General features: G+C 34.3%; 14 protein-coding genes across 14 annotated transcripts; 10 read left to right on the top strand and 4 right to left on the bottom strand.

Annotated features, from left to right (window-relative positions):
- Positions 1 to 17: 17 nt before the first annotated feature.
- On the top strand, positions 18 to 1568 carry HXK1 (hexokinase 1; the record flags this gene model as incomplete). Its single annotated transcript, XM_020218338.1, has 1 exon — positions 18 to 1568. The coding sequence occupies one exon, from the start codon at positions 18 to 20 to the stop codon at positions 1566 to 1568; it is 1551 nt and encodes a 516-aa protein (XP_020077974.1).
- A 42-nt stretch (positions 1569 to 1610) lies between these two features.
- On the bottom strand, positions 1611 to 2369 carry NAG1 (Nag1p; the record flags this gene model as incomplete). Its single annotated transcript, XM_020220052.1, has 1 exon — positions 1611 to 2369. One exon carries the CDS (start codon positions 2367 to 2369, stop codon positions 1611 to 1613), a length of 759 nt encoding a protein of 252 aa, XP_020077973.1.
- A 366-nt stretch (positions 2370 to 2735) lies between these two features.
- Positions 2736 to 4056, top strand: DAC1 (Dac1p). The gene has a single exon (XM_020220874.1). The coding sequence runs from the start codon at positions 2740 to 2742 to the stop codon at positions 3973 to 3975; it is 1236 nt and encodes a 411-aa protein (XP_020077972.1). The 5' UTR covers positions 2736 to 2739; the 3' UTR covers positions 3976 to 4056.
- Positions 4057 to 4209: 153 nt separating this feature from the next.
- On the top strand, positions 4210 to 4929 carry HYPBUDRAFT_95730 (uncharacterized protein; the record flags this gene model as incomplete). The annotated part of the gene is made up of 1 exon (XM_020223949.1): positions 4210 to 4929. A coding segment is annotated over one exon (720 nt), but the record flags the coding sequence as incomplete, so codon positions are not given.
- Positions 4930 to 5121: 192 nt separating this feature from the next.
- Positions 5122 to 5898, top strand: ARO7 (chorismate mutase; the record flags this gene model as incomplete). Its single annotated transcript, XM_020218474.1, has 1 exon — positions 5122 to 5898. The coding sequence occupies one exon, from the start codon at positions 5122 to 5124 to the stop codon at positions 5896 to 5898; it is 777 nt and encodes a 258-aa protein (XP_020077970.1).
- A 220-nt stretch (positions 5899 to 6118) lies between these two features.
- Positions 6119 to 8584, top strand: BTA1 (Bta1p; the record flags this gene model as incomplete). The annotated part of the gene is made up of 1 exon (XM_020219583.1): positions 6119 to 8584. One exon carries the CDS (start codon positions 6119 to 6121, stop codon positions 8435 to 8437), a length of 2319 nt encoding a protein of 772 aa, XP_020077969.1. The 3' UTR covers positions 8438 to 8584.
- A 239-nt stretch (positions 8585 to 8823) lies between these two features.
- On the top strand, positions 8824 to 9573 carry CCS1 (copper chaperone; the record flags this gene model as incomplete). The annotated part of the gene is made up of 1 exon (XM_020222502.1): positions 8824 to 9573. The coding sequence occupies one exon, from the start codon at positions 8824 to 8826 to the stop codon at positions 9571 to 9573; it is 750 nt and encodes a 249-aa protein (XP_020077968.1).
- Positions 9574 to 12497: 2924 nt separating this feature from the next.
- On the top strand, positions 12498 to 13608 carry SOG2 (Sog2p). Its single transcript, XM_020220873.1, has one exon. The coding sequence runs from the start codon at positions 12513 to 12515 to the stop codon at positions 13575 to 13577; it is 1065 nt and encodes a 354-aa protein (XP_020077967.1). The 5' UTR covers positions 12498 to 12512; the 3' UTR covers positions 13578 to 13608.
- A 222-nt stretch (positions 13609 to 13830) lies between these two features.
- On the top strand, positions 13831 to 14904 carry YMC1 (organic acid transporter). Its single transcript, XM_020220872.1, has one exon. It carries the CDS (start codon positions 13880 to 13882, stop codon positions 14777 to 14779), a length of 900 nt encoding a protein of 299 aa, XP_020077966.1. The 5' UTR covers positions 13831 to 13879; the 3' UTR covers positions 14780 to 14904.
- Positions 14905 to 14953: 49 nt separating this feature from the next.
- Positions 14954 to 16874, bottom strand: HYPBUDRAFT_152174 (uncharacterized protein). The gene has a single exon (XM_020220871.1). The coding sequence runs from the start codon at positions 16701 to 16703 to the stop codon at positions 15000 to 15002; it is 1704 nt and encodes a 567-aa protein (XP_020077965.1). The 5' UTR covers positions 16704 to 16874; the 3' UTR covers positions 14954 to 14999.
- A 98-nt stretch (positions 16875 to 16972) lies between these two features.
- Positions 16973 to 19150, bottom strand: SPO1 (putative carboxylic ester hydrolase; the record flags this gene model as incomplete). The annotated part of the gene is made up of 1 exon (XM_020218452.1): positions 16973 to 19150. One exon carries the CDS (start codon positions 19148 to 19150, stop codon positions 16973 to 16975), a length of 2178 nt encoding a protein of 725 aa, XP_020077964.1.
- A 583-nt stretch (positions 19151 to 19733) lies between these two features.
- On the bottom strand, positions 19734 to 23240 carry CEF3 (translation elongation factor EF-3; the record flags this gene model as incomplete). The annotated part of the gene is made up of 1 exon (XM_020219581.1): positions 19734 to 23240. Exon 1 carries the CDS (start codon positions 22884 to 22886, stop codon positions 19734 to 19736), a length of 3153 nt encoding a protein of 1050 aa, XP_020077963.1. The 5' UTR covers positions 22887 to 23240.
- A 14-nt stretch (positions 23241 to 23254) lies between these two features.
- HYPBUDRAFT_192703 (uncharacterized protein) lies at positions 23255 to 23737 on the top strand. The gene has a single exon (XM_020222953.1). The coding sequence runs from the start codon at positions 23383 to 23385 to the stop codon at positions 23644 to 23646; it is 264 nt and encodes an 87-aa protein (XP_020077962.1). The 5' UTR covers positions 23255 to 23382; the 3' UTR covers positions 23647 to 23737.
- A 21-nt stretch (positions 23738 to 23758) lies between these two features.
- On the top strand, positions 23759 to 25841 carry HYPBUDRAFT_120766 (CAP-Gly domain-containing protein). Its single transcript, XM_020219247.1, has 3 exons — positions 23759 to 24068; positions 24387 to 24860; positions 25224 to 25841. Exons 1-3 carry the CDS (start codon positions 23813 to 23815, stop codon positions 25628 to 25630), a joined length of 1137 nt encoding a protein of 378 aa, XP_020077961.1. The 5' UTR covers positions 23759 to 23812; the 3' UTR covers positions 25631 to 25841.
- The last annotated feature ends 47 nt before the right edge of the window (positions 25842 to 25888 follow it).

Raw genomic sequence — 25888 nt, 5'->3', positions numbered from 1 at the left:
AGAAAGAGGATTCTGATATGGATCCCAGCGTTATCAAGAATGCGATAAGTATAAATGATCACCATTTAAGCTTTGAGGAATCTGATTCGTTATCAGTTGATTCGATAACTTCGGATCAAAGTCATCAGGAACTAGAAGAAATGATCAATTTATTTAATCAGAATATCCATTCTTCCAAATTAGATAGTCATTCCAGTCATTTGGTTGAGTGTTTCAATGAAGCCTTATTAGAAAATTCAAAGATTACTATGTTACCTAATTATAATATACAACCTACTGGAGATGAACAAGGGGATTATTTGGTTATTGATGTTGGTGGATCAACTTTGAGAATAGCAGTTATTAGCATTGACCCACCACCAAAGAATGAGTCTTGTGACCGATCCAATAGAATCCATTGTATAATAGAGAAGAAATGGGAAATCGATGATTCATTTAAAATGATTGATTCAAATTTTTTCAAATGGATAGGTTCTAAGATCGAAGAAATTCTTAATAATCAAAAAGTTATTTCTTTAAATTCAGTTATTAATACTGGGATAACTTGGTCATTCCCATTAACCACCACTGCTCATAATAACGGAAGGATTAATTTTGTTGCTAAAGGTTACACTATATCACCAGAAATTCATAATCATGATTTAAAAGAAATTTTAGAAAGTTGTATGAATTTAAATTTTAATATCCAAATAGATATCAAAGTTATTGTGAACGATTCCTTGGCAGTTTATGCAGCCGGGACTTTCATTGATAAATATACTAAATTAGCAATGGTATTAGGTACTGGATTTAATATGTGCTGTTCATTACCAACAAATAAAATGCATTTATCTAAAAGAATTGATGATGAAAAAGCAGTTTTATTAAATACTGAACTTTCGCTATTTGGAAGCTCATTACTTGATGATATTTCTAATAAATATGATGAAATTATTGATTCAAGATTTAAATATAATTTATCAAATTTGCATTTTAAACCCCATATGACAGTCGATCCAGTATTAAATACGCTATTCCAACCCCTGGAATTGATGACTAGTGGCAGATATTTACCAGAATTAACAAGGTTAATGCTAAGCGAATTAATCGAATTGAAGAAAATTTTTAAGAATCAATCTGATTTCAATTTACTTTCTAAAGAATATATTGGGTTCACTGGTGAATTAATGTGTTATATCTCAGAAACTAATGATTTTGATTTGATTAAGTTAAAATTGGAATCTACATATAATTGGTCAAATATATCTAATGATGATATTATTCAATTGAAAAAATTAATTGATTGTGTTATTAAAAGAGCTGCATTTATTGTGGCAGCAAGTATTATAGCATTTATTAAATTATTTAGCCATCATCAAGAGATTTCAAATGATGAAAATTCAAAATTGATCAAAATTGGTTATGTTGGTTCAGTATTATTATATTTCCATTCTTATCGTAACTTAATCTTGGAATTTGTTAATGAAAATGAAGCCGTTAAAAATTTAAATATAAAAATTGATTTCAAATGGGTTGAAAATAGTTCTATAGTCGGAGCTGCAATTGGAGCTGCTTATTACAATAAATAAGTATACAGTATATATATTTAATATAAAAATTTCCTTACTTTTTTATAATTTTGCTTTTAATCCAGCAGCTGAATGATCACAAACAATTAAAACATTAGAATGGTCTTGTAAATACAGAGATGGATAGTTAGAATCATTCTTTGTACCCCAAATAGTTTTATCTAAGGCAAATTTCTTCAGTTCACCTAAAACAATCAAAACAATTTCATCAGAATTATCCAATATAGTGCTTATACCAACTGATAATGCATATTTTGGTACTTTTGATTCATCATTGCTGAAAAATCTTGAATTGGCTTTGATAGTAGACTTAACCAATTCAACTTTTCTCGTTCTAGATTCTCGTTTACTACCAGCTTCATTAAATGCAAGATGACCTTCGGGTCCTAAACCTCCCATAAATAAATTGATTCTACCAAATGATTTGATTTTAGCTTCGTAGTTTGCACATTCGGCTTCAATGTCTTTACTCAATCCATTCAAAATATGGATATTTTGTCTTGGAATATCGATATGATTGAAAAACTTATCATACATAAAATAATGATATGATTGATTATGACTTGGAGATAACCCAATATATTCATCCATATTGAAAGTGACAACATTCTGAAAACTAACTTTCCCTTGACGGTTAGCCTCAATCAACTTAGCATAGACCCCTTCTGGAGATGAACCAGTTGGTAACCCTAATACAAATGGTTTTAAAGCACTTGGATTAAATTCATTGATCTTATCAATGATATGATTAGCAAGATACTCAGAAGCGTCTTCTGCTCTACTAAAGATGGCCTGTTTCATTATACACCAACAATCGAGATAGGAATTCAAACTAGTAAAGACCTGGATCAAACAACTAATTACTTGAGCCAAACTACCAAGTACTTAAGTCAAACAATTAATATATCTATGCAACCCCATATAACCTGATCGATGTTACATTTTCCACAATGTAACATCAACAGGAAAATTACAGGTTGCAGGATTTGCAGGTTGGGGTTTTTGCAACGTTAATGTTGCAGAATGCGACATTGCGGAAGGAAAGGCATAAAGATAAAGCGATGATCAAGTGAAAGTATGGGCCTTAAACTTTTCACTTAGGAGATATATAATAATGTGATTTCCGGACATTTCAATTAATGGCCACTTTACAAAGAATAATAATTGCAAAATGTCATATACTAAGTTCACAAACACTCATCTTTGTGATAACGGAGTTCTTTACGCTAATACCGATCTTTATGTTGATAACGATAAGGGGATAATAGTTGATGATATTCCGGCTAATGCAAAAGTTAGTATTGTTGATTTGGAAGGAAATATTTTAGCACCTGGGTACATTGATATTCAAAATAACGGAATCTATGGATTAAATTTCTCATCTTTGAACGGAGAATCAACTTTGGAAGATGTTAAACAATTCAAGAATTTTTATAAAGATTGTATGAATAAATATTTGAAAACGGGAGTTACTTCGATGTGTCCAACGGTTACTTCTAATTTCCCGGAGGTTTATGAAAAAGTGCTACCAATATATCAAGAAGGAAGATCCAGAGAGCAATGTGATTCATTGGGGGCTCATATAGAGGGTCCATTTATAAATATCAAAAAGAAAGGATGTCATCCACCAGAGACTTTTGTCGATGCTAAAAGCAAAAGCAAATTAGAAGAAGTTTATGGAGAAGAGAATTTAATTAATAATGTTTGCATATTAACTGCAGCACCAGAAATCGATGGTGTTTTAGAATTGATACCTAAAATTAAGCTGAAAAATATTACTTTTTCAATTGGTCATACTACTAGTGATTATCAAACTGGATTAAAAGCCGTCGAATCAGGTGCCACTATGGTGACTCATTTATATAATGCCATGCCTCAACCGCATCATCGTGATGTTGGAGTAGTTGGACTAATCACCAATCCTAAGACAGAACAAACGCCATATTTTGGTTTAATAAGTGATGGTGTTCATGTCGATCCTTCTATGGTTACTTTTGCTTATCGCTCAAATCCAGATAAATGTATACTTGTCACTGATGCAATGCATTTAATTGGTTTACCCGATGGTACTTATAAATGGGATCAACAAGAAATTACCAAGACTGGTCCAATTCTTTATTTAAAAGGAACCAAAACTTTAGCCGGTGCTGCTACCACCTTACCTCAATGTGTTAGAAACTTAATGAAATGGGCTAACGTTCCTCTTGCCAAAGCGGTTAAGACCGTTACTAATACCCCCTCGATATCAATTGGTAAACAAGATTGTAAAGGATTTTTAAATGCTGGATGTGATGCTGATTTGGTGGTTTTAGATACTAAAGGTTTTGTTAAGAAAATCTACAAATTGGGTAAACTAGTGAAACCAATTGACGAGGATCACCCTGGTAAGCTAATGGCTGCTTTGTGATGTAAGATGTATAGATAATGAAATATATAAGAAGAAACATAAATATATATATATATATATAAAGTTATAAAAAACATCCGTACACCAAACAAAAAAACATTCAAACCCCGATTATCGAAATTGCTATGGGCCTGATCTATACTACATGCTTTATTAACAAGGATAATGATTGAAAGGGTAGGAATAAGCAGGATAAGTTTAAGAAGATACGGGGTGGACCACCATGCTAGACATAACTTAAAACCATGGCCTCGTAAATCAAATCCACTCCCCCATGAATTATATCAAAGTTTACCCAAATATGGGGATAGTGAATACCCTAAAAAATTAAAACAAACGTACCAAAAATATGTTAAGATATATCATCCAGATATTAGTCAAAAGACAGTTATATTGAATGAGATGAACCAACCAATTTCAGAACAAGAAAAAAGAGACCGATTTGATTGTATTCAAAGAGCATACGAAACATTAAAGAACCCCAATAATTATGACATGAATCAAAATGCATACCGGGACTTTAAATCAACCAAAGTCCACCATAAGATGTATGAGCGGAGTGATAAATTTTATCAGGCCAGTAATTGGGAAGACTTATACGAGTTGAGATTTGGCAGAAAACCACCTAGTGAAGAAGAAATTAATGCAAATAAATATAAAATATTAATTGGAGTGTTATTGGTGATGTCATTGACCACGGGATTGCAAGTGATGTTAGCCATTGATAAGACCAACGAAGTGCATAACCAAACTGCCATTTTAAACCTACAATCAATGAAAGCTATGAATGATAGTTATGAAAATTTTGATGAAGGTGATAGTAGACTACAACGAATGAAACGATTCTTACTATGGAGAAGATCGGGCATTCTCAACAAGGACGAGTCGTTGAACAAGGAAAAGGAAACCCAGTTGAAATCAGAAGATGATCAGGTATTGAAAGATTTTGCCCGGACCAGATTGAAAGTAGACCATGGCATTGACATATAATTTGACATGTAATTTGCACCCACAAGCACCCGTACACCACCACCACCACCTTAAAAGAAACCAACGCATTAAAAATAAAAAGTTTTTTAGTTAATCTATAGATATTTGAACCATTAATTAGATAACTAGATAACTCATAAGTACATACAATATACAATGGATTTTATGAAACCAGAAACCGTGCTTGACTTGAACAACATCCGTCAGGCGTTGGTTCGAATGGAAGACACCATCGTGTTTGACTTGATTGAAAGATCGCAGTTTTTTCTGAGTCCATCAGTCTATTCTCAATCAAAATTTCAATTGGGAGACTTTAAAGGACTGTTTTTAGAATGGCTATTATTACAAGTAGAGCAAACCCATTCACAAGTCAGAAGATACGAAGCCCCCGACGAAACGCCATTTTTCCCCCAACAATTAAAACCTTCAATCTTACCCCCATTAAAGTACCCGAAGATATTGGCCAATTACTCGGACGAAATTAACGTTAATCAAGAAATCTTAAATTTCTATGTACAACAAATTGTACCTCAAGTCAGTTGTAATGACGCAGAACAAGAAGAAAACAGTGGGAGCGTTGCCTGTTGTGACGTTGAATGCTTACAAGCATTACTGAGAAGAATTCATTTTGGGAAATTTGTTGCTGAAGCCAAATACCAAGCCGATCCCATATTATATAAACAATTGATTGAAAATAGAGACATCAAGGGCATCGAAGAGTCAATTACAAACTCGGCAGTAGAATCCAAGATCTTAGAAAGATTGGTGGTGAAAGGTGAAAGCTACGGAACTGACCCAACCCTCAAATACAGCCAAAACCCCCAAAGTAAAGTCGATCCTAAGCTAATTGCCCGCTTATATAAGGATTATGTAATCCCTTTAACTAAGAAGGTCGAGGTAGACTATCTTTTAAGAAGATTGGAAGATGAGTAAACGTGTATAATAAACGTGTGTTTTCTTTCCCATGTGCTGCTAGCTTTATTTGTAACTGCGCGTACTGTTTTACAGCCATTTTAACATCGTGCTCCAGATCTGTCAAATGCTTTAGGTGAAATTCCCTGGGGTATTGGTATATATATATATATATATATATATATATATATAATTGAATAGGTTCATATATAGATATCATTTAGGTAAGTAAAGGTATAGAATGGATATTATTATTGATCAACCAATTGATTATTCCAAGGTGTGTATTGGAACCTCGATTACTATTTTTGCAGCCTTGTTGGTTCTGTCAAGACTTGGACAAAAATTGAAACAGTTGGTAGTATTCTGTTGGGCATGTTTTATTAAACCACTCTTCGGAAAAGTCAAGCAGAATAAGAATGGCGAACAACAACAATTATTAGAAAGCTTTTATCAAAATCAAGCTCATATTTATGATAACACTAGAGAATTTTTATTAAAAGGTAGAAAAGAATGCTTGAAGTTAGCCATTGCTCATTTATCAAAGGATAAAGGTAAAGTCTGGGTTGATATTGGTGGCGGTACCGGTAAAAACATAGAGTACATGAGTGAAATATACGATTTGAGTAAATTTGAAAAAATTTACTTGATTGATTTATCACCATCGTTATGTGAAATTGCTCGTAAGAGATTTGAAAATAAAAAAATATATAATAACGTTGAAGTTATTGTTGCTGATGCTGCTGATTTTAAAATTGACTATTCAAAAATTGATTTGATTACTTTTTCTTACAGTTTATCAATGATTCCAACATTCCATTCAACAATTGATAATGCAGTTGATTTATTAAAGAAAAACGGAATCATTGCTTGTGTTGACTTTGGAATTCAATCTTCTGATACTTCCATGGGTAGAATTAATACTCTTGGTGGATTGGTTAATAGAAATTTACCTTGGATTTTAAGAAATTTTTGGAGAATTTGGTTCGAAGCCGATAAAGTTTTCTTAGATAGTTCAAGAAGAAATTATTTAGAGTATAAATTTGGTACCATTAAATCTTTGAATGAGTTTAATTATTATTTAGGTAAGATTCCTTATTATATTTGGATTGGATGTGATAAGTCTAAATCTACCAAATTATTACATAGAATTAACTGTTTAGCTACTGAATCTCCTTATTTGGCTCCCTCTGAGGAGACTCAATTAGAAGAATATTCAACTAGTTTACCAATTTCAAAAGGTCATGAAGCTGCTTTATCTAACTTTGCTAAAAAATTACCTTTCCCTTCAATTTATTACCAACAACAAATTTGGAGAGTTTACTATGATGAAATTTGTGCAAAATATAATCAATTCGATAATCAATATATTTATGCTTTCACCTGGGAAGATCCAAGAGAAGATCATAAAATATTAAAATTCAATGAAAATGAAACGGTTTTAGCAATTACTTCTGCCGGTGATAATATTTTGGATTATGCTTGTTTAGAATCAGCTCCGAAAAAAATTCATGCAGTAGATTTAAATCCTGCTCAAAATCATTTATTAGAATTGAAATTAGCTGCTTTTAAATCTTTGCATAAAGATCAAATTTGGAATTTATTTGGAAATGGTAAAATTGATAACTTTAAAAATTTATTAATTGAAAAATTAAGCCCTCATATGTCTTCTCAAGCTTTCCAATTTTGGTTTGATAAAGGTAATGCTACTTTTAATCCAAATGGTAATGGTCTTTATGATACTGGTTCCACTCGTTGGGCTTTAAGAGTGGCCAAGTATTTATTTAAATTTTTCGGAGTTTCTTCTTCAATTGAAAAATTATGTAATTGTAATTCGATGCTGGAACAGTTGAAACTTTGGAATGATAAAATCAAACCAACTTTATTTAATCCGTTTGTGGCTACTTTAATGGTTGGTAATCCTATTTTCTTATGGAAAGCCTTGGGTGTTCCAGTAAATCAAGCTGCTATGATGGGTGATTCTGTTTTAAAATATGTTATTGATACTTTTGACCCAATTATTAAACGTTCCCTTATTTCAAATGATAATTATTTCTATTATCTTACTCTTATGGGTAAATATTCCAAAAAAAATTGTCCAAATTATTTATCTGAAACAGGGTTCCAAAGATTAACTTCAGTTAATAAAAATGGTGAATCTCCAATTGATAATATTAGAATTCATACCGATACTTTAAATGATGTTTTCGCTCGTTTAAATAAAAAATCAATTACTATTGCAATCATTATGGATCATATGGATTGGTTTGATCCAAATGGAAATGATGCTCACGATGAAATCGTCGCCATTAAATCTTGCTTAGCCACTAATGGTAGAGTCATGTTACGTTCTGCTGCTCAATTCCCTTGGTATATTAAAACTTTTGAAAAATTAGGTTTTAAATGTAAACCAGCTGCAATTAGACATAAAGGTGAGTCTATCGATAGAACTAATATGTATGCTTCAACTTGGGTTTGTACTAAAGTTATGGATGATCCGGAGCATTCCAATACTGCAAACCCTTCAACTCGTCGTCGTATGAGTAGCTTGAGAATCTGATTGATTCAATTCTCAGTTCAATTAGATTATTGTCTTTATTTAAATTTTTGTTCTTTTGTTCCTTGTTTTCGTTTTTTGCAGCCATTATTATTTTTTATATTGGTGGTTCTCTTAACCATTATTCATTTCTTATAACTTGTGATCTTCCTTTTTTTTTTCTATCTAAACATAGTTTGTATTTATTTAAAATTTTTATTGATTCTCTATACCAACAGTATGAATTGTATAAGATTGATCCACAACCCGTGCACCCAGCCAAACACAAAAAAAAAAAAAGATCAATTGAAAAATCTCAGTAATGAAAACCTTATTAATAATCACACCAAACTTTGAATTTTTTAACTACTTCAAACACTTTCAAACTCGACAAACCTTTGTCTAAGAAAATGACAAAATCTTTTGAGATAGTGTTCAATGTGCAATTGGAATGCGAGGCATGCGTGGAGTCGGTGTCGCAGGCATTGAGTCCTCTTGGAGGAATATCCAAGTACGATATTGATTTGAAAAATAATTTAGTGACTACCGAAGGATCGATTCCACCATCAGAAATCGTGAAGGCCATACAAGGCACTGGGAAAGATGCAATCATACGTGGGACCGGACAGCCAAATTCAGCAGCAGTTTGTATTTTGGAGAGTTTTAGTCCAAACGATATTAGTCATCCGGTGAAAGGATTAGCAAGAATAGTTAGCGTGGGTGACAATGATTTGGTTATAGATTTAACCGTCAATGGATTAACCAAGGGAATCTATTATCCTTCAATTAGGTCCAATGGGAACTTATCCCAAGGAGCATTGAGCACTGGCCGTCTTTTTTACGAATTGTCTCCAGTGGAAGTTGACTCTCCAGCAGATATCTCAACAACTATCAATTCTTTAGGTGCATTTACTCCAAGGGAAAACGAACCGTTGTATTCTGGCCAAGGTTTCTTGCAGGCAAATTTATCAATTAATGATTTAATTGGCCGTAGTATAATTTTATCTCGTTTGAAGGATGAAACCGCTCCCGATTCTTTATGTGGTGTCATTGCTCGTAGTGCTGGTGTTTGGGAAAACGACAAAAGTGTTTGCAGCTGTTCTGGTAAAACCGTTTGGCAGGAAAGAGTCGATGCTTTACATAGGGGAGTTAGGCTGTAATTTATTTAATATATGTATGTCTTGTACCATGTCTGTATTCTTGTATCATGTCTGTAGTCTTCTATCGTGTCTGTAGTCTTCTGTCATGCCTGTCTCCTTCCATCTGTATCTCTTCTAGGTCTTGTAAGGCTCTATTCCTTCAGGTCTTCCTTTTGCATCTTAGGTCTTTAGACTTCCGTTTATGGTAGTCTTATCAGCCCGACCGGCTCGGTCTCTTGTGGCGTGGCGCGCGGTCGGCTGCGCGTCGGTCCAAAGCTCGGTCGGCTTCTCCGCCCAGCGGCTCCAGCGCTCCGCCCAGCGCGGACCCATTCGCCCAGGGCCCCGGCCCAGCCACGCGTGGAACGAAAAACGCGGTCAACGACCTTTCCCGATAAGTGGCACCCAGCAACGAGATACCTTGACAACAGCCAATTTTCAATGGAATTTCTAGAAATACTCCTACTGCCAGTTTCTTTTAACAGCACATCAGTCCCCCAAGTCTTTCTGGTACTCATACCGTTCAGCATTTTGAAGTGAAGCTCGAGATCTGGAAAAAAGCCTCGTATTCTTTTGCATCGATCCAAGTGAACAGAAAAATCCCACAAACCTAGAATTCCCCTAAAAAAAAAAAAAGAGAGAGAAAAAGAGGCAAATAGGGCAAAGGAAGAGGTCAAAAAAAAAAAAAAAAGAAGAGTATAGTGACAAGGCTATAAAAAGTATTCAAGTCCTTTAAGAAGCATAGAAAAGGACCATTTAAAGATTGTCGAGATCGTTCTTAATAGATCAAAGGGATACACTTCTAGAGGATACTAGAAAACAAGATGACGCAACCGTATCTTTCACTGAAATCCCAGGTTTTAAAGCTACTAAATGATCAGATAGATCAAGTTAGGGATAAGAAGACGTTAAAATTGAATAACTTGAACTCTAAAGATACCTCTATATCGGAAGTGATTGAATGCATTCATGAATTTATTCATAATTATCAGCCGCCGTTAGAAATTGAACGATTGTCACTTCATAATAACCAAATCCATCATTTACCATCGAATTTCCCAATAATTTCATCAAATATACGGTATCTTGATCTTCATAATAATAACATCAGTATATTTCCAAGTGCCTTGAGTGAATGTGGCTTGTTAGAGATCTTAGATATCTCGAGTAATCGATTATCCAATATATCTAGAAGTGAAATTTCAAAATTGCAAAATTTGAGAGTGATTTCGTTGAAAGAGAATCGATTCAAATACTTACCTCCGGTGTTGGGAGAGCTTCCTAATATGAATTTAATCGAAGTGGCAGATAATCCATTAATTTTCCCCTCTCATGAAGTTATAAAAGGTTTCCAAAATCAATCAGCCGAACTTGATTGGGTAGGTCAATTAAAGCAATATCTTCGAGCTAATAAAACAATTCTTGAACTGAAAATCTCAGAATTGGATTCTTCTCTGCAATTAAATAAACAAAAATTGGCTGCTACTTCGGATATTCCTATTCAATACCCTGCAAATAATCAAAACTCAAACTCTTCAGTTAATGTATCGGCTTTTCCTAATCCTCCTAGTGTCCCCCCGCCTTCTATATTGAGATCGAAGTCGATTTCTGAAACCAAAACAAAGGCTTCTAAAGCGGCTAGAAGAATGGGGTTGATTATCAAAAAAACTGAAGAAAATTCAAATTCAAATAATAATAATAATGATTCTCAATACAGTCACGCTCGTTCCCAGTCTCAATCAATAGAACTGATATCTCATTCTCATGATTTACCTACTCATCCTCCCCCTTCTTTAACTTCGACTATTACTTCAAGTTCGCCAACGTCTTTAACCTCAAGTTTTAATACCAGTGAAAGCGGCTTGAATCAAAGCCCTAAGACGAATACTTCAAATGCTAATATCACTACAGTTTCAGGCTCAAGTGCAAATACCTCAATTCTTACTTCTGATGATACTAATAAAGGGAAAAATGATCTTCTCAATGAAAATATCTTCACTAATAGTATCCTTAATAATGATTTCATCATGGGCCAAGTTCCTCATTCGGCTTCTGCCACTGAAACTTCTTTCAAAATATCATCTCCTCCTTTATCAAATATGACTACCAATACTGCTTCAACCGTACCAAATTCACTGTCGAATTCCCCTTCCTTAACCCCCGTGCATACTTCAAACGGGACGGTGGTTAATACAAATGCTAACGCAAGTATTTCTTCCATCAATTTTAATTCAACTTCCACCACTACTGCTACCACCACTTTGAGTAGACCTTCAAGCAGAAATAATCGATCGAGATCAAATACTTTAAAAGAAATTGATAGTATCTTGGAGAAGAACGATAACGTTGATGCAGAACATAAATCAGGTGCTTATTTCAGAAGATTATCTACTTTACAAGAATCTCCTAATGATGAAAACTCAAATGGCCAATTTTTCGGTGTTCCACCAATCCCTGGTTCAAATCCCAACTCTAATCCTTCTTCAAGACAAGGCTCATTATCAAGACAAGCTAAAGATAATATCGAAAGCTTGGAATCAGCAAGAAGTGGCGGAATAAAGTCACCTCCTGGTACTGGCCCTCGTTTCCTTGGTCAATCTGAAGGATCTCCATCGAAACTTCAACCTTCAAAAAGATCCATTGGCCATAGTCCCTCAACAATTATAAAATTAAGCAGAAAGGTTTTGTTTTCCTTCAGTGAATTGCATTCATCAGTTAGAAGGTTCACTGGTTTCTGTAATGATAAGAAAATTACAATTAGAATGGTTTCTTTACTTTATACTACAAAGTCAAATATAGATAACTTGGTTGAAAATTTAGAAATTATGGAAGAAAGTGGTGATAACCTTGATCAAATCACCAACTCCTTACATGCATCCATTGGCTCATTCAAATCAATCATGACTCTACTTAGTGAGAATTTTTCAAACTTTGTAGCTAAAATTGATGTTTGTTTTATTAGAATGCTTTATCTCACCATTTATGGCTCTTTCAATGAATTATTGAATGCCTATAGAATTTTGGTTCCAACGTCTAAACCAAATAATATTCCAACTGCCAACAATTCTTCGATAACATTACCTGGAACGGATCCAAAAGCAACAAAAGGATTATCTGTCAACACTACATTAGCCAATAATGAACCAAGCAATTCAAATGGACAAGATATTGAAGGTATCGACGAAAAACTCTACCAAACTATCGAACTTGCTACGAATAAAGCCCAAGTGGTATTCAATGAAATTACAAAAGCGCTCAACAAAAGCGCAATTGCTAGTACAAATGGTCAACAACCAATAAGCCCAACAGTGGCTTCCAAAGTTAAGGAATTAACTACAATTTGCATTTCTTCAATGGACATTACAAAAAGAGTCAGAACAAAATTAATCACCATTAGAAACAATCCTTCTCAGACCACTAAAAAATTGTTCTGGTCGGATGTGAATTTATTCCTAAAAGCAATTGTTAACACTTTGGGCCCAGTTAAAGTCATGATCAAGGATTTACCCATTTTAAATGAAGCTAGAGCTTCTATCTTGAATTTGACCAAGACTACTAAAGATGTTCCTATTTTATTAGAAGTTTCATCGTACAGCTCATTACTGTCTTCAGACACTAGTGCCACGAACCAATTGGCTGCCCCCACTTCCCATAATCAACCTCCCAATATCAATAACATGTTCACTCCTTTATCAGCGCACCCTTCACATCTGCTTTCGCTGGCCAATTTATCACTCATGAGCAATACTTTACAATCCGGTCCTAGCAGCCAACCTCCTGTTCGTACTCCACTTGCTGCAACTTTAGGTCCAGCTGCCCAGGCAATTGTTTCTAACAACGATGTTTCTAAAACCAATACTAATGGTCAAAATTTCACAATCACTAGTCCTCCTATCTTAAGTCCTGGTACTCTGAATGTTGGATCGCTACTGACTGCGCCTGCACAATCTTCTGGACAGTATTTCGCTAAGAACGGTATGAATCCATTTGATGGACTTATAGCAGCCAAAGATAGAGAAGCAGTATGAACTCATAGTTAATTTTTCAATTTTTTTTTTGCCATTTTTTTTCTTTTTTTTTTTTTAAAAGTCTTTGCTTTATCGTATCAGTTTCTTCTACATAGTATTAGAATCAAATACAGTTACTTTGTAAGTATGGGTGCTATTTATTGTAAAAGCAAAACGGCAATTCAGCCGCGATCAAGAAATCGGTAAGTCCAAGCGCAGTTCGAAAAAAAATTTTTGAAGAAGCAAGGCTCTTTAATCAGTCAAAGACTATGATTTTATCTTCAAGTTTTGTATAATTCAGCATATATTAGAGTAGTGTCCCGATGACTATTGAATTAGAAGAACCTCCATTGCTTCAAGATAATAAGCAGGTTATTAAAGATTTATTTGGGGGAACTGTTGGTGGTATTACCCAAGTCTTAGTTGGTCAACCATTTGATACCGTTAAGGTTAGGTTGCAATCTGCCCCAGAAGGTACTTATAATGGTGCATTGGATGTTATTAAGAAATTGATAGCAAATGAGGGGCCCAAAGGTTTTTATAAAGGGACTTTGACTCCATTAGTTGGGGTTGGTGCTTGTGTATCGGTTCAATTTTCTGTCAATGAGTTTATGAAGAGATACTATAATGAAAAATTGAATGGTGCTCCTTTAAGTTTAGGTCAATTCTTCAACTGTGGTGCAATTGCAGGTTTTGCCAATGGGTTCTTGGCCTCACCAATCGAGCATATTCGTATTAGACTTCAAACTCAAACAGGTTCCACCAAGCAATTCAATGGTCCAATTGATTGTGCTAAAAAAATTTTTCAAAATAATGGATTAAGAGGTGTATTCAAGGGATTACCGCCAACCTTGTTTAGGGAAGGTGTTGGGTTAGGTACTTACTTCACCACCTATGAAGCTTTGATCGCCAAAGAATTGGCCAAAGATAAGAGTATTGTCAGGCTGGATATTCCCGGCTGGAAATTATGTTTGTACGGTGGGTTATCAGGTTATTCCATGTGGATCAGTATTTACCCAGTAGACGTGATTAAATCCAAATTACAAACAGACTCTTTGACTAAACCAACTTATAGAAGCTCACTTGACGTCATCAAAGATATCTGGTTAAAGAATGGTATCAAAGGGTTTTATAGAGGTTTTATTCCAACCATTTTGAGAGCTGCTCCAGCAAATGGTGCTACTTTTGCTGCTTTTGAATTAACCATGAGGGTTATTTCTTAGTGCTATCTTGTCTTTGTATAATAGTTTTTATGTTAATATTTATATTTATTCGCCATGTCATCATCATTTATACTCTGAAAATTAAGGTATGCACCCAGTAGAGCTCATGCAAAGCTACGTTTGAAACGTCATAATAAATAATTAATTATAATATTAAGTATATTAATTAAAGGTTGAAGCTCGTAAATATATTATTATAATACAAAAATAAAATCATAAATTATTCTCGTTTCCGAATCAACTGTTGTTCACCGGAATGCAAGTCGTAATCAGGGCTGCGGTAATGTTCACTTATAGTGTCATGCTCTCCAAAGATCGAAAATGATTCTTCATTATTGGGGTAATCTTCAGGGTTTATCACTTTGATAAATTCCATAAAATCAGCATTATATTCTCCATTAAACTCATACCAGTCAGAGCCAAGGATTTCTGCTTTTTCGAAAACATTCATTGAGCTATTAGGAGATGTTATATCACTATTTGTTATGTGACTATCAAGATTACCTGGTGAGCTTTGAAGTTCTATATCTTCACCATCCTTTTGTTTAGTCTGTTCTCGTCTTACTCTTTTATTGAAATCTTTGTCAACTCTCAAATGTAGACCTGGAATAATATCAATTATATAAAGAAAGAATAAACTCATGACGAACAGATAGACTGCAGTAGCAATAGTTCCCGCTAGTTGATGTCCAAGCTGTATCCAATTACCTTTTACCCAACCCCCTGGGGAGCCATATTGATCATTTGCAAAAATTGCAACCATTATAGAACTCACCATTCCGGAAACCCCATGGATTGCAAATAGATCGAAAGCATCATCAATATTAAAATAATACTTCAAACGGGTTGCCAAGTTACCAATTGCTCCCCCAGCGACACCAAATACGAAGGGTTTCCAAAATTCAGTAGGTGATGATATGAACCCCCCAGCCGGTGTCATCACAACAAGCCCGGTCATTGCTCCACTAGAAAATGAAATCATCGAAAATTTTCTCTTTCTTGAAACATCAGATAACTTCGTTTGAGCACCATTATGTTGGGAAAATGAAGCATTTCCTTCATTCTTGGTTGATTCAGATGCGAGTTCAGAACTACCAAGTGGAATAGCAGAGAAGTAAAAGTCAATTCCCATCCATACTATGGCACTCACAAAACAACAAAGAATTGTATTTATAAATATATATATTGCTGAGCTGCTGAATTTGAAGTCACAGCCACCAATAAAACCACACCAACCGCAAATTATAAATACGGTTCCAATCACTATATGTCCATTATTAGAACTTCTGTAATTATATAAAATTTTAGGATTTCTTGGACCCAACAAATAGGAATAAGCAAGACCAGTAAAACCACTTATTACGTGAATACAGTTTCCACCTGCGAAGTCCAATACTGGAATGTAATCTAGTTGAGTTGAAAGCCAACCATTCATATTCCAAAACCAGTATGTTACAGGATTATAAATCATGCATGACCAAAAGAACAAAAATACAAGCATGGGAAGAATCCTACCTCTTTCAGCAATACACCCTGGAAACGTCAAACATACACATATAAGCTTCATGAGACCATTGAAAAGAAAATGAAGCACAGAAAGTATTTCACCTCTAGTAGTCTTATAAGTGAGCGTTGACGGGTCTCTAAGCTGTCTTAGGACAGCAAATTTTAAACTGCCTATGAAACGATTACTTGCAGTTGCATAACATAGCGAATAACCCCAGATAAACCAATCTATGAAAACTATAGGTGACAAAAGAGTGGGTATTATAAGCATCGTGAAAGACGATCTTCTTTGAGTCAATCCCGAGTAAAACAAGGAAATACCAATAAGGATAAGTGGAAGTAATGCAGTACAGAAAACCATATATAAGGAATGGATAGCAAGCAGATCGTCGAGATCTGTATTTTCAGCTGTAGACATCTTTGACACCAGGCAATGATTATTTGCGGCTAAATGTGAAGTGGTACAACGCAACACCAAAAATATTCCTTGTGTGTGGTTGGGCAACTTTTATTTTAGCTAATAGTACCCTTTCAGGCTAATGATAACTGGTTCTCTTTGACAATATTCAGGCTTTATTGTAAATTAGACTAAGTTAGAGAGATATTGCAATTTGTACGATATCTTTTTTTTTTTTTTTTTTATTTTCAACAAATAATTTACATCCGTACATATATGTGGAACTCATTCTATTTATGATAGCAGAATTCAGAATAACATTCAAGACAAGCCGATGGAACAGTAAGATTACCAGGATAAGGTGTTATACCATACATTATTCTGTCAAACAGTCTTTTCAAAACTGCACATGCTAAACAAACTGAATATTCGGTGGAGTTTTTAAAGGTTGCAAGATTATAACCATTCTCTACCATTCCTAATACTTCTTCCGAAGTATAACTTAGTTGAAATGTAGATCTATTGGAGTCAAAAGAATGATTATAGTTTGAATTATAAACTATGATAGGCGGAAGATATTGCTTAAGAGTTTCATTTTGGGTTCCAGAGTTGAATGGCTTTGTAGCGTTAGAAGTATTCCCGAATAGAGGAAACTCTGGGTAATCGCGTTCAATATCACAACCTAAGAAGACTGGCCTTTGATTTAATTTTTCATCAATCATTGTTTGTGGAGATGGAACGTACGGGTAAATTGCCTTATTGATATATCTCATTGATCCAGGATTTGTTTTATTATAATTTAGACGGTCAAATCTACTACTTAAACTTGGAGTTCGACCAAAACTAAAAGTAGGAGTTGTTTTAGAATTTTGATGAAACCGTTTTTGACTGGCAGTCAATGTTGTTCCGTTAGGAAAATTGGCAATATCAGATGTCATATCGAAAGCTATTATAATATCTACTTTTCTCGATTCTTGCAAGAAAGGATAAAACGGAATGTTTTCTCCGCTATCACCACCATCTGCAAGGTACAAGTGGCGTTCTTTGAAGATATCATTTGCTTGATTTGATGAATCCCTGTAACCGTAAAATGGATTTGGGGAATACAAAGCGTAATCTGGGTGTTGAGGATATTTACTCGTATTCAATTTAGTTATCAAACCCAATTTTGTTAATATTTTCGATATATTTGCAGAAGATTCTTTATCCAACTTGAAAAGGACTTTATATAGCTCAATAAAAATATGATTGAATAAACTTGAGGATGTCCCAGTGATAAACCCAATGTTATCGAAGCCTGAAGTGCAAACTGATACATTGGGGTTTTCAGTTGGGTGTATTGAATGTCCATCATAGAGAGATGTTCCTAGATACTTCATCTTTGCGAATGAATTCACTTCTGGGAGCCATGAACCAAACTCAAAGGGGGAGAATTCCAAAAGATTAGGAAACACCTCAGGACTTGATTCTTCAAGTGATCTTTGAACTGAACAAACGATTGGAAAAGGTTGCAAAAAGCTTTGAAAAGATTTTGATAAGGTTGCCGACGTTATAGTAGCACCAGGAATTCGAGCAGATGGTTGGAAAATCTTCCTTGCTAGAGCCCTTCCCCAATAGTCAGTGAATGAAATATAAAAGCCAGCTTCTTTCTTAGATCTAACCTCGATCTGGAGGTCTTTAAAAAATGTAAACGCTTCCTTCAAAGTAGAATCACCGGATTCATTAGCAGTATCTTTGCTTATATTTTTCTTCAAGAATATTGGCTTGATAAAAGACTCGAGATAGCTTCGACCCTTGGCGGTCTCAATGAGTGAATCTGTCTTACTGGAAGCGATGGATTCATGTGTTTTACCAAATCCAAGGTATCTCATAACGGTGTCTGCAATGCCCCAATTAAAGTCTAACAATTTTTCCATTTTATTAGAAGCTGAATCGACAAGGTTTGACCCTAATTCATCAACATCCAGAATGTGCATATCCTCCTTAACAGCATCGGGATCGAAACTGGGGATGCCTTGTAGAAGCTGTTCTTGAAAATTCCAAGTCTTGCCATCGAATAAAAGTTCATGGACTGGTTTGAAATCGTTGGTGAAAGTACTCATCACCAAAAAGGCTCCTCCAGATATTCCACCGATATAACTTGTTCCTTGAAGAAGGTTTCCTAAGTTCCCACAATTGCTTTGGCAAGGTGTTCTAATATCGAAAGCAGCCAAAGCACCGCTCCCAGTAAGCATAGACCTATAGCCGCCTCCAGAAAAGGCTAAAGAAACGGTTAAAGGATGCTTATAGTTTTCAAAGAAAGATGCATGGTCAAATTTAGGGACACCTACCGAATCGAAAAAAGCTAATAGTGCTGACTGGGTCAACTTCTGTCTGTTGTATACGTATGCTTCTTCTTCTTCACAAAGGGCCTGGTTAAAATTAGTAGTCGAAAATGTATTATTACAAACAAAGGTACTATCATACATTATCAGCAGATCTCACCAAAGATTCTGAAGGGCATAGTACGTTATAAGGTGCATAAGAGGCATTAAAAAGATGCTTTGTTTCCCAGCCAATCGTCGAAACATTTACCAGAAGTAAACTTGAACTATCAACATATTTTGTATTTAGTTTTCCAGCTCTTTTACCTAATGAATGCTTTCTGACCACTATACCATAAGATATTCCAGCCAATTCAAAAACCGTGAATATAATGATAAAAAGTAATGTTGAGCTATGCATGTTTTAACTGGTAATTGATAGGAAAGCATGTAGCCGATAGTAAAGGTCTACTTTTGATTTTCCAATCTGGTTGCTTTCGCAGCTATTTTTTTTTTTTTGCAAAACGGCCAATTACAAATACAAATAATAATAAATATCTATAATATTAAATAACAAAACTTATCAAAAACAATATAATATATATAGATTTATATAAATTTATTAACAGTTTAGGTGTAAATGAAGACCAACAAAAAAAAAAAAAAGTGAAAGTAAAATAAAAAATGAATTAAAAATCAATGAAAATAAACAAAGTAATTTAATATATAATTTTATTCCAACTCACACTTAGAATTCTTCGTCTTCAGAAACGTAGGCATCACCTAATTCCTTCTTTTTCTTCATTCTGTCCTTCTTCTTCTTTCTTAATTCAGCAGAAGATAACTTAGTCTTCTTCTTAGCAGCGGCAATCTTGTTACCCATAGCATCGAATTTATCTTCTTCATCTTCTTTCTTTTCCAATCTTGGACCAGAACCTTGACCTTGGACCCAATTGTGACCAGATGGAGTCATTTGACCATCTAAGACAGCCCAAACTTCTTCGGTTAAATCTTTGGTGAATTCAGCAGAGTGAGTAATGATAACAATACCACCTTCGAAAGCTTTCAAAGCTTTAGATAAAGCACCCAAAGAGTCACGATCCAAATAGTTAGTTGGTTCATCCAAGACAATCAAATGAGGTCTTTGCCAGGTACAAGCAGCCAAAACTAATTTAACTTTTTGACCACCAGATAAACCTCTAATTCTAGAGTGAGAAACTAATTCAGCTTCTAAACCTAACATAGCACAATGTTCTTCGATTTCTTTTCTGGTTAATGGTCTGAATTGACCGGAAGCTAAAGCTTCTTTCATATCAACTTCAGCAACCATCTTAGAGTGAGTTTCCATTAATTCACCTCTTGGTAACCAAGTGTTATCAACAGACATCATTGGAACCCATCTTTCGTTCTTCATACCAACGTTATCACCTAATAACCAAGAAATTTCATATTCATAAGAGTTTTTGAACTTTCTTCTGGAGTGAATACCGGCAATTCTTCTTGGGGTACCTTCAACATTGAAAATCTTTTTCATAGAGTTTTCATCTTGTTCGTTAACTTGTCTAGAAGCTCTATCCATGGTTTCTCTATCTTCACCAGTTTGGAATCTCCATTGAATATATTCAGAAGGAGTTTTGTCCAAGTGGTTATCAATATGAGCGAAAGCATGTTGTTTAATGTAAGCAATACGACAATTTTCGTGAACGTAAACATCACCTTCAGTTGGTAATAATTCACCAGTTAAAACATTAATCAAAGTAGATTTACCAGCACCATTTGGACCAATAACAGCAATTCTTGAAGATAAAGAACATTGGAAGTTAATGTCACGAATTTGAGGTTTAGAAGTACCTGGGTATTGGAAAGTCATGTTAGAAACTTTAACAATAGCTTTTTGTTTAGTCTTAACACCTTCTAAGAAACCTGGTTCTGGGAATCTAAATTCTAAATCAGAAGCACCTAATTCGTAATAGGATTGAGCGGATGGACATTTTTGAACGAATTCAGATAAGTTACCTTTGTATTTTCTTAATTTGAAACCTTCGTAATGGATAATGTATTGACAGATCTTATCTAAGAAACCAGAATCGTGAGAAACAATAATGGAAGTAATACCACAAGTTTGTAAGTAGTTAACTAACCAAGCAACGTTAACGGTATCCAAATGGTTAGTTGGTTCATCTAATAATAAGATATCAGCATTTTTCAAGACAGCTCTAGCTAAAGCTAATTTCATTTTCCAACCACCAGATAAGGATTGAATTGGCATAGAAATCATTTCTTCAGAGAAACCGAATTCTCTTAATTTTTCTTCGACAGTGTCTTTAGTTAAACCAACTTCACCATCTTCAATAACGAATTGAACAACAGAAGTTTCAGCATGAGTACCATCAATATCATGTTCAACGTAAACGGTTTTACATTCTTCTTGAGTTGGGAAACCTTCAACTTGACCATTAGCAATGGCTCTCATTAAAGTAGATTTACCAGCACCATTTGGACCACATAAACCATATCTTCTGTTTCTCTTTAATCTGAATTGAGTTTTATTCAATAAGATTTTAGCACCATAAGCTAAAGAGAATTCACAGTTACATAAATCTTCACCTTCATCTTCTTCATCTTCAAAAGAAGGAGGTTGAGGAATGTTATCAACGGCTCTCTTTCTGAATTCTTCAATGATTTCTTTAGCTTCTTTTTCGTGTAAGAAAATAGTAGCAAAAGGTAAAACAGTGTGTAACCAAGCATCTGGTTGAATTTCTCTTTCATCAATTAAATCACCAGCAATGGCACCAATATAAGTTAAAGCGGTATCAAATCTTGGAGCAATGTTTTTACCCTTTAATAATTCTTTAAAGACACCTAAAGTAACTGGGATATCACCGGCGGTAGAAATTTCTGGAATAGTATCATTTTGACCAATGTTACCAACTCTTCTTAAAGTGTTCAAAGCTCTGTTAGTAACTTCACGAGCTTCAGGATCAGCCATAGTAGAGAAGTTAGCTTTTAAAGCTGGTAATAATTTATCCAAGAAAGGAGCAACAACTTGAGGATCATCGACTAATTTACACATGTTATCGATAATAACAGCGGCTTTACGTTTAATAGCAGTTTCACGTTCAGCTAAACCTCTTGATAATAAAGGAGCCATGATAGATAAAGTAGCCATGGTAACTTCAGAAACGAAAGTGGTAGCACCTAATAAGTGAACGGTTTCTGGAACTTCAGTTGGATTGGCAATACATTCAATCAATTTTGGAATAAATCTTTCAATATCTTTATTGTCAATGGTTTCAGTAGATTTAGTCATAGTTTTATGAGCAGCTTCTTTAACTTCCTTTTTGGTATCCCACATAGTTTCAGAAAGAACTGGAATTAATTCCGGCATTCTTAAAGCAATTTGAGCTTTAGCAGTATCAACTAATTGAGAAATAGCAGCTAAAATGGCAACTTTTTCAGTCCATTTATTAGTGTTAGCCAAGTTTTCTAATAAAGATGGTAATAAACTCTTGACAGCAGTTGGAGTGATAGCCTTAGCAAGAGCTAATAAAGCGTCAGAAGCGGCAGTTTGAACATCTTTATTTTTATCACCAGATTTGGCAGCAACGTCAGAAGTTAAAGCAACAACATAAGGTTCAACAGATGGAGCCAAACCATTTGAAGAAGCAATATGAGAGTAAGCATTTAAAGCAGCAGCAGAAGCAGAAGCATCTTTCTTGTTGTTGATTTGTTTTTTCAAATCTTCAAAAAATTCAACTGGAACATCATGTTCAACAATTGAAGAATTTAAGAAAGAAGAAACATTAGCAGCAGCTTCATCCTTGTTATCAGCAACTTGTAATTTGCCTAATAACTCGGAAAGAACTTCAGCAGAGTATTTGGATTCACTGGCAGCAGACATTTTCCAACGTTGATTGAAAGAAAAAGGAGAAGAAGAAATTTCAATAGAAAATTTTTTGGGAAACGTTTTAAATATTTAATTGAGCATCTCAATACAAAAAGCTAGACACCTTCGCTAACAAACCAAAAAAAATTTTTGCCAAAAAAAAAAAAAAATTTTCACCCTGCTCTTCGCAGAACAAAAGCGTTTCTTTTTGGTGGTTATCCTCTGGTTTGACTACGGGAGACTCTCTATCCACCAGTGCCACGGGCCCTTACCGTGCCTGTCATTGCCTGCCAATTAAACAACCGCCAGCGACACCCACCGACACTCAATGCTGTCTTCTGAGGCCCAGGGCCAAATCGTATCGTCCGCTTATCTATGATACGTGCGTAACCAAGTAAGTTCAATAAGGCCGTGCTCATAAATACGCTGAACGAAAAAAATTGTGTGGATGGGTTACCCGCACGATGCGCGCACGTGATCGACAGTGGATATTGCACCCGTACATCCGGTGATGTTTACGGCCCTTCTCTGCTACTTCTTCTTACTCCTTCCCACTTGTATAAATCAAGGGCTCACCACGCACCATATGTGGAAAGACCCTCGAAGGCCAATCGCCGACGGGTTGTGCTATGTAGACCGCGACTCTTTCAATGGGATAACCAGAGCCATTATGTCAGTAATCCTGATAGACGATTGCGAACAATATCAACAATGGAATAAAGTTACGCCGATTATAAATATGTGTATGTGTGGGTATATATATATATATATATGAGGGTATATATAATATATATACATGAGTGATAGTATATATATATATATATATATACATCTCAAGAGTTTGACTAATTTACGCGAAATCGCGAGGAAAATAAATAAACAAAGCTTGTTGATTGATCTTCCAAGTAATAGAACTTTTCATTCTTATTGAAATCATCGACATGTCGGAGTATATTGGGTCGAAAGTGGCCATTCCAGGAACTCGTGGTTATGGGACATTGAAGTATTATGGACCAATAGAAGGGAAACAAGGTCTTTTCGCTGGTATTGAATTAACTGGACCAATTGCTGCTTCAAGAGGTAAAAATAACGGATCAGTTAATGGGATTCAGTATTTTGATGTTATTCAACCAATGTCGGGGCTTTTCCTACCAATTGATCGATTAAAACAGGCCAATCCGCAAATTGGAGGATCCAGTGGTTCGAATGGGTTACGTAATAGTCTATCATCAACATCATCATTAAACAAGAAAAGATTAAGTAGCGATAGTATACCTGATTCACCAGCAAGTGAAAATATAATAAGTCCATCCCCAAATAAAGTAAATCCAAGGGTTGGACTGGGATCGTTTCAAAGATTATCATATAGTCCAACTCAACAATCAATAAATATTCAAAAAAGAGATCTGAGATATACTAATTCACCAATATCATCGCCACAATTAAATACTTCATCATTACCTCAAAATGCACCATTACCAACTGAAATCATGGATATCAAGAAATTACAAAAAGAATATAATGATTTAAAGTTAAAATATGATATAAATGAACGAGAAATGAATGAAAAAATGGAAATATTAAATGAATTGAGAATTACAGTTAATGATTTACAACCTTTATTAGAAGAATACGAAATTGATATTTCAGAAAAGGATAAAAAATTATCAAGACAAAAATCAGAATTTGAAAGAGCTCGTGAAGAATGGAGATCTAGTATTCAATTATTAGTTAATACCCATGAAGAAACTGAAATTTTATACGATCAAAAATTTAGAGAATTAAGAGAATATATTGAACGACTTTTAAAAGAAAAAGATGATATATCAAATAATAATCAAATAACCACTCCAACTTCAAATTCATCATCAAAAAAAATTTATCATGGAGATGATCATGAATCAGAAATTGAAAGATTAAATTTAGTTATTCATGATTTAAATCTGGAACATCATTTATTAGAGAAAAATTACACTGCTAAAATACAAAGTTTGGAATTACAAATTCTTGATTATAAAGAAAAATTATCTAAAACTCAAGATGATTTAGATGAATTTTCAAAATCAAATTATCATCAATTTACTAAATCAGTTGATAACGGTGAAAACTCTGAACAAATTGAAGAGTTAGAATATCAAATTGATTTATTAAAACAAGATAAAGCTTCTTTTGAATTCACCATTACTGATTTACAAAAAAAATTAAAACAGAAAGATTTAATCATAACTGAATTAGAAATTAAATTAGATAGTTCAAATGATAAAGAAAATGTTAAAGAATTATCAAATGATTTAAATTCTTTAAAATTATCTGATTCAAATGATGAAGTTATTAAACTTAATCATAAAATAGATGATTTAAATCACCAATTAGAAATTAGACCTACTTTTGAAGAACTCTCCGATTTACAAAAGTCTTTGGATGAATTAGATACTCTACATGAAAATGAGTTAAATACCAAATCAACTCAAATAAATTCTTTATCAGAATCAAATAAAGATTTGGAAAATCAATTAAATGATTTCAAACAAAAAAATATAGACTTGGAAGATAAAATAAAAACTTTACAAGAATTGAATCAATCTTCTCTGATTCAATTGGAGTCGGAGAACATTGCCCCTAATAGTCTGGATGGTTTACCAATTTATAAACCAGCTGCCCCCATTGATCCAAGTGCCGGTAAAGATGATTGGTGTGGATTATGTGAAAGAGATGGTCACAGTAGTATTAATTGTCCTTATGAAAATGACGTTTTCTAACTTTTTTTTTTTTCTTTCTACTATTATTTTAATACACCTTATTTCGTTAAATGATCCTTTTCCCGTATAGATGCTATTTCGTTGGTGACAAAATTATTTTGAGTATCAGCCCATGCAATATAATTAAGATCGGGGTAATTTTCATCTTGTAAATTATCTAGCCTCAAAGACATCAAGTTTTCAATTAATTCATCATTATCCCTACTTGAATGATATAATGATAAGGTAATAATCATTTCTTCTAAAATATAAGCATAA

Source organism: Hyphopichia burtonii (genome assembly GCF_001661395.1).
Source record: "Hyphopichia burtonii NRRL Y-1933 unplaced genomic scaffold HYPBUscaffold_2, whole genome shotgun sequence".
In the NCBI taxonomy this organism is placed as follows: domain Eukaryota; kingdom Fungi; phylum Ascomycota; class Pichiomycetes; order Serinales; family Debaryomycetaceae; genus Hyphopichia; species Hyphopichia burtonii.
Note: the sequence above shows the minus strand (reverse complement) of the source record. Positions and strands in the feature narration are given on the sequence as shown.